The following is a 7,965-nucleotide window of genomic DNA, read 5'->3' on the forward strand; positions in this document are numbered from 1 at the left end:
ACGAATAAAGTGCCGGGCCCTAAAGATGAAAACTAAAATTACCGTGCGTTTAGTATTTGCTTTTCGAAGTTGCATTTTCGCATATCGGGGCAGGGCATGAGGCATGGCAATGGCATTTTGGTTAAAAAAAAAAATAATAATAAAACACCGGATCAAAGTCAACCAAACGGAGATTTTTCATTTCCAAATGGGTTATTTATTTAATTTCAGTCGATAAAATGGAATTTGAATTGCAAATTTTGGAAATAGCTGGTTGGGTGGGAAGAAGCAGACAAGACAATAATTTAATGTATTGTTCTTTATGGTGCAAATGGGTTTTCGGCTGACAATACTGACCCCTCCTTGCGTGCTGCAATTTCAATCTCTCAACCATCTTATTCACACATTCTTCGCCATATTTTACATTTTTCTACTCACATATTTTCAAATCTCTTTTCTTTTTTTTTTTTTTTTTTTTTTTTGTGCTGGAGAATATAGATATAAATTACCCAATATGATTGTTTAAATCCGTTGGGAATTTATCTCAAACAAACAAAAAATATACTTCATATTTAACAAAAAATATATAGTAGCTGATTGTCGTGGATGCAAATATAATTTCAACGTCACTTAGAAATAAAGAAAACTAGTTATGGTTTGTAATCTCCACACAAAGTCCTCTCATACTGTTTAAAAAAAATGTAACGTCTTTTTTATGCATGGAAAGTTTTTTTTTGGCTTAATCAAAAGCAAAATCGTATATGTTTATCTTGAATCTTATTATTCATAGGATATTCCATCTTAAAACCAATTGACAATAAAAGTAATTATTGTCCATGTATTTGTAAAATTTGTTAAGTCTCTTGATCTTTTCGACGTGGGATCTTTAACAAGACCCCCCAAGATGGTAGCTCTTTCCGACTCGTCAATTTTAGTCGAATCCATTTTTTCTGTTTTTTTTTCTTTTCTTCGATTTGATGCTCGTTTGAGTTTATTGGACTTTAGTGTCATCTTGATATTCATAGGATTCCATCTCAAAACCCTTTATTTTTAGTACGACATATTGGGGAGGATATTCGAATTTACAATCTATTGGTTGGAGGTATATACCAATTACTTCTGAGCTATGCTCGCTTTGGCTTCCATCTCAAAACCATTGGTGGTAGGAGTAGTCATGTATTTATAGACCTTGTTAATTTTTTTTATATTTTCGAGGTGAGATTCTTAACATTGAAAATGAATAATAACAAACCATTATGAATCTATAGAGAAATCTATTGGGGTGATGGTACATATCCTTTTTATTTCTTGATTGAAAATATTGGCATGCATGTTTATGTTCCTTTGCTATTAAAATCATTTTGAGTAAACTTTCTTAGTTAGAAAAGCTACGTACAGATTTTTTAATATTTATTTCAAGAAATGGGAAACGGTTGTAAACTTTTTATGTTAGAGACATAATCTAAGTGGGAATGTGGGATTCAAGATTTGGGAAAAGAGAAGCTATTTATGAGTAACGCTCCAAAAAGTAACGTTATTTTTCAGAATTAAATAATTGAAAAGTGGGTGAAGGAAGAGATTGGACGAAAATGAAAAGAAAAATAAACAAAAAGAAGTGGGAGTGTAGATGGATTGCGGTGGAAGCAACCGTAGAATCCCGAAGAGCACGTGCAGTTAAGGGAAGCCGTTTGATTGGACACGTAAGAGACAGGCTTGTATTCCTTTTTTTTTATTGCAAATTTGCATCGTGGCCAATGTTTTAAATGTTGATGTCTCATTGAAATATCGATGTTTCAATTTGTATGAAAAATATCGATAAAATATTGTCGTTGATGGATATTTCTATAACAGTTATAGAAATTTAAAAATCGTAAAAAAATATTTAAATTAACAAATAAACATTTTTCTATTTCTAAATAAGATTAAAATGATTCCTATTAATATTAATAAACTTTTTGTTGATATTTTTCATATTCTGTCGATCTTTTTAATACGATGAAAATATCGATCTATCTCTCATATTAATATCAAACTTATAGATACATGAAAATGGCTATAAACATATCAACGGATATTTAAAACCATGATTGTGACCAAGATCTCTTGACCATGCAAGTCGCAAGGTCAACCGGAAAATAAAATAAGAAACAAAATCATTTAATCTAATTTTGATATTTCAACTCAATTTAGAAAATTCTTATTTTTTAGTTCATTAATTGAAGGGCAAGTATCCAATCATCGGTCACTTATCTACTGTGAATTAGATTCGAGTTAGTTTTTAAAGCTGAATTTATCGTTATCCAACTACTAAAATTTAATAAAGAATAAAAAGGGAAAAAAAAATGACAAATCTGATAGACGCAGAGTTGATTTAGAACTTTTATTTGGGAAATAAATTATGATACATAAAAAACATATATGCTCAAAACCATCGTGATTAATTTTTTAAATAACCATTGTGTTTAGGCAAATACGTATAGAATTTGACTATTTCATGAGGAGCAAATAATTGAATATGACTATTAAAGATTAAGGATGGTCTAAATTATTTATTAAAAAAAAGGAGGGTCTAATTAATTGAGTGACATATATGAAAACTCTCAATAAATGATGTGCCTACTAGAGTTAAAAATTTTCCAAAATAATTCATTGTTAAAATGTGTTATTAATTTTATATCATAGATTAGCCTAATTTGAGATATCTTTTGATGTGGTGCATAATTGTATCATAATTTTTACAAAATTCGATTGAAGTATCAAATTCAACAAGTCAACATTTTACCATATATATTTACATATTTAATTTGTCTTTCTAGACCATACCTCAAATTATCCCCACAATAGTATGATATTATATGCTTTGGACATAACCCTCGTAGTTCTGTTTTTGGTTCCACTCGAAAAAAAAGTCATCTCAATATCAATAGAAATAATTGTCCTCATTTAAAATATACCTTTATCACTTTCTTGAGATTTCATTGCAACTCCAAACTATTATTATTACCTTATTTGGAAGTTTACTTTAGATGATGTTTAAGAATGTTCCATATCACAATTCAAGTATAATTTAGTAAGTAATGTACTAATTATCTTTTTTTCGAAAGTTGAAAGTTTAATTTTTATAGCACATTTGTTGTACTCAAAAAATGTGTCGTATTATTAAAGGTCTGAACTTTACTAATTTACTGAAACAAATAGGTTCATATCTCCGTGAACTAAAAAAAATCAGTAATGTATAGTAAATTAATGAAAGCAACTATAGATAATTATTAAAAAGAAGTTAGTCCATTATGCAATGATAATTATTGAGATTTTGATTTAAAATATGCCTTATAGTTGTTTTCTAAATGGTTTGGTAAAAAAGCAAAACCACATGGCTTTTGTCCTCCATCAATGCTAAAATTAAATACACTCTTCTTTTTATTTTACTTTGTAACTTATTTAGATGGTGGATTTCATTTATAGTTTAATAAGTGTAGAAAATGAGTGAAAATTGATACTCCCTCATATTTAAATTAGTAGGAGAGAGATTGATTGCATTGGATGTGTAGTTTGTTAGTGTGACCATAGCATAAAATAAGCCATAATGAGAGGAAAATGAGGGATTGAGAAGAAGAAGTGGGTGAGTGGTAAATTGGTAATTAGGTGGAGGCGTAAAAGAGTGGAACAAGGGGGACGAGTAATCAGGTGCGGATGAGCCTACGGAAGCGAAAAGGGTCAAAAAAATCCGCGTATGAGAAAGTGGGGCCCAGCAGTGGTCCTCCTCCACCCCTCGGTCTCGGTCTCGGTCTCGTTCTTGTGCATTTAATGCTAAAACACCGTCCCTCAGTCCACAAATTCCGTACGCTTAACAACCGACACGTGCCGGTCTTCCTCTTCCTTCCCTCCCTCCCTCTAAATTTCCAATAAACCCCTCTTTCACTCGCCGCCCACTCTCTCTCTCTGTCTCTTCATTTTCTTTTCACACACACCCTTTGTTGTCCCCAAAAAAAAAAAATACGAATATGTGCTGTTTTTCTATTATTCATCTAAATTAAATCTGTATGCTTTTATTTATTTATTTATTTTTATATATATATAGCGCGTTTGTATGGAGAAGAAAGAAGAGGTGTTAAAGAGAGAGAATTCGAATTCGAATTCCATGGGAAATAATTCTGGCATGATATTCTCCGATGCGATTCCCACGTCCATGTTCGACATGCCGTTCGACGCCACCGATCAGTCGTTTAAGGCCTCCAGCTTCTTAGACCTCTTGGCCATCCAAGATTACAGCCCTTCTTTATTCGATCTCTTCTCTACGCCGCTGCCGGCGCCGGCGCCGTCGTCATCAGCCGTGGCGGAGTCCTCGGAGGTTTTGAATACTCCACCAACTCCCAACTCCCCCTCCGTGTCTTGCTCCTCCAACGAAGATGACGTGGATCGGGATAAGACCCCTCCTCACACGAACAGCAAACAGTAAGGCTTCTTAATTTCCCTGTCGGTTTTTATTTATTATTTGTTTGGGGGAGGGGTAAATAATGAAGGGGATTATTTGATGTCGTAAGAAAAAGCAGCTTTTGTAGTCATGGGGGCGTAATTCAAGCACCAATTTTGGCGTCCTGCCCTATGCTATTGCTACCTATTAAAATTTAAAACCAATACAACATATAGATTTTTTATTTTTTTTTTTATATATTTTGGGCCTTTGAATCTGAATATTTAATTGAAATTATATTTGTTGAATTAGGTTATTGAAAGCGAAAAAGAAGAATCAGAAAAGGGCAAGAGAGCCGAGATTCGCGTTCATGACGAAGAGCGAAGTGGATCAGCTGGACGACGGTTATCGGTGGCGGAAGTACGGTCAAAAAGCGGTAAAAAATAGCCCTTATCCCCGGAGCTACTACCGGTGCACCACCGCCGGCTGCGGCGTCAAGAAGCGAGTGGAGCGCTCCTCCGACGACCCCTGCATCGTCGTCACCACTTACGAGGGCCACCACACGCATCAGAGCCCCGTCATGCCACGTGGAGCCCTGTCATCCATTCCCCAGTACACTACCCCGCCGCCGCCGCAGCAGCGCCTTGTTTTCCCACAGCCGCAATATCTATACACTCCGGCGCCGCCTGTGGACATTGACATTGCCACGTGCGGCGGCGGCGGCTTCCATCCCAATAATAATCCGAGATTTGCAGATGATCAAGAACGACGTCGCATCGGCGCATCGTCAAATTCCTTCAAAGACCACGGACTTCTGCAGGATATGATCGTACCGTCGAGCCTTCACATCCCGAAACAAGAGTAGATCATCAAATTAATTACGGCCGATTTGTGGTTTTTTTGTTTCTGGTACGTGGCCGTATATACTCTAACACGATTATTATTATTCATCGCCTTTTCACCGTAATATCATCTTCATCCATCGCACAATCCCATCACTGTATAAATTATATAAATTAATTAGGTTTTATTTTTATTTTTTTGAAGCCTAATTCTATTTCTATTGGAGGTGACAATTACTTAATTTTCTGTAGCTGGTTGGGGTTTTGGAGATGTTGGGTTTTCAATTAAATTTCCCTGTAAAAGAAAAAGAAGAAAAAAGTTGCCTTTTTTTTTGTCTTTCCTTTTATTGAAAATTATATACAACCATCATATATATGGTTTTATTAGGGTTTAGGGTTAGGGTTTTAAAACCCAATACGTAACGCAATGGGAAGGTGCTGTGTAGAGGGGCATAGGGTTTGCTTTTGGAGTTGTTGTGTGCCTTAAAAAGTGGATTGTAGGGTTGAAGAGTTATATTTTGGAATGGGAAGGTTTTTTTTCCCGTAAAAGATACCGACCAGAGCGCTCGAGATATCGTAATTACAAAAGATGTTAGATTTGGAGGACCAAGACGAAGCTAAAATCTTTATATCCTCGAGAAATTGGTGGCTCGATTTTGGAGAATTTGCAAAAAGCCTATTTTGGAATGGTAAGTTGAAGGGTTATCCTAGTTTTTAGTGTGGGAGGAAACCTAAGAGAATGGGAGTGGGGAATGGGGAGTGGTGGTAAAAAGAAATTAAATGCATCCAAATTTTCTTCCCAAATTCTGCATTTTCTTTGACATTGACACTCTGCTTTATTCCTGATCTTCTCTTTAATATGCCTTTTTTCCCATCTCCATTTTGCAATTACTCGGCTTCGATTTCCCAATTTCCCACTCCTTCTTTCTGCTTTCACAATTCGAATCTCCCAAGTTTAGGGCTATATCTATATATATAGCTAACCTTTTTTTGTATGTAACATCTTTAAATGCATCTTAATTAATGGTTTCAAAGTTACAAGCCCTTCTTAAATGGATCCATAGTTATATATTGAGAAACTTTTTTCACTTGAGTTGAATTTCGATGTGAATTTATTGCCATTTTATGTTCTGAAACATTGGATATGTCTCTCTATAATGCTAACTCTATTGATACAATTTAGCTTCTTTAGCTAGTTGTACTTTATTTATTATCCGGGTAAAAGAAAAGACAAATAAGACCATTTTTTAAATCACCTCTACAAAGAAAAACTTGAGTTAAATAAAATATTCAACATTAAAGTATATAAGTAAAATAATTGCATAAATATATGGTTTTGGTTTCTGTTTTGGGTTTCATACGTAGTATGTAGATGAACAACTCCAAGAATTATACGTTAACGTGTTTTCGTCGCATATATATGCAACTAAAATACTTTCGTTGCTTATAAATGTTACTAAACCCCCCATTTTCTACTAGTGATCAATTTTGATGTTTGTTTTCGGGATTTGTTTGAGGTGGCGATGAATAGGGTTTATTGGATTGAAGTATTTGAAACTAAATAGAGGTTAGTGGCTAAGTACATTTAGGTTTACTAATTATCTTTATTAATGGAAGATATTTTCGTTAAAGCGAGTATAGCTCAGCGGTAATTGGCATATACCCCAAACCGGTCGTGAGTTTGAATCTCCTCCCAACATGATGGAAAAATAATATTTTACAAAACAGGTCGGCTAGGGCTCTTTTTTTCCTTCATTTTGATATATATTCAGATATTAAAATGTGAGAATGGTTTTTCAGGGTCATTTGGAAATGATTTTAGGAGTTATTTCAGTAAAAGAGATTTTATGATATAATTGGTTTTATGAAAATGATTTTGATATAATTATTTTAATGTTGGATTACACTTTTCTTTCCAGTGATTTTTATATAATTAAAAAAGATGAAGAGAGAATTTAACAAAAAAATTTAAGACGAAAAAGAGAGAGACAAAAATCTTATTAGTGAGACAACAATTTTAGACATAAAAATAAACTTAGGAAAGATTTAGAAACTAAAAATTTAAAGAGGGATTACAAATCTTTTTTTTTTTTAAATAGAGAGAATACACACAAAATTAAAGATAAATAAAGTTACAGAGGGATAAAAATGTTAGAAGAGAGAAAAGAAAAATCAAAGATTTAAGATGAAAATAAAGTGAATATATAGAAAGATAATTTTTAAAATTAAAACAATAATCGTTTTAACAACTAATTTTCTATTAATTTTTTGGTAAGCAATTCCTTAGAGATACACCCTCGGAAATCATTATTTGAGTGATTAAATCACTCACGAATCGTTGTCAAACATTCTATTTTAAAATGGAATCGATTTTGACATGACTAAGAGTGATTCTAGCTAAGTTAAAATCACGAAATGTAAATCCAGCTCGCAAACATTATAAATATAAAATTGTCTGAGACCTTAATTCTCAAAATGGAAGGAGTAGAGGAGAGGAGAAAGAAGGATTAAAAATAATTAATCACGTTGCATAATAATGCAAGTCCCACCAGTGCACCATTACTAATTAGAGAGAGATATCATGACACACATTATATTTCTCTATTATTCTTATGTAATCTTTGAAATTAAAGCACAATTATCGTGGGCTATTTTATAGCTTAAATGTAATATTAAGACTATTTTCGTGTACAAGGGAAACAGAAATTCAAAGAAACTTGAGGAATTAAA

The 7,965-nt window shown here is 33.4% G+C and overlaps 1 protein-coding gene across 1 annotated transcript; it reads left to right on the top strand.

The window, feature by feature from the left end:
* The first annotated feature begins 3,904 nt into the window (after window positions 1-3,904).
* LOC148210518 (putative WRKY transcription factor 48) lies at window positions 3,905-6,306 on the top strand. Its single transcript, XM_088126355.1, has 2 exons — window positions 3,905-4,434; window positions 4,706-6,306. The coding sequence occupies exons 1-2, from the start codon at window positions 4,070-4,072 to the stop codon at window positions 5,256-5,258; spliced, it is 918 nt and encodes a 305-aa protein (XP_087982481.1). The 5' UTR covers window positions 3,905-4,069; the 3' UTR covers window positions 5,259-6,306.
* Window positions 6,307-7,965: the final 1,659 nt, after the last annotated feature.

The sequence above is a fragment of the Momordica charantia genome, assembly GCF_013281855.1.
Source record: "Momordica charantia cultivar OHB3-1 chromosome 7 unlocalized genomic scaffold, Mcharantia_2.0 BLBB01000007.1, whole genome shotgun sequence".
In the NCBI taxonomy this organism is placed as follows: Eukaryota; Viridiplantae; Streptophyta; class Magnoliopsida; order Cucurbitales; family Cucurbitaceae; genus Momordica; species Momordica charantia.

Coding starts and splice junctions, on each gene's coding strand:
- LOC148210518 (XM_088126355.1), top strand. CDS start 4,070: ATGGAGAAGAAAGAAGAGGTGTTAAAGAGAGAGAATTCGAATTCGAAT. Junction 4,435..4,705: donor CCTCACACGAACAGCAAACA/GTAAGGCTTCTT, acceptor TTGTTGAATTAG/GTTATTGAAAGCGAAAAAGA.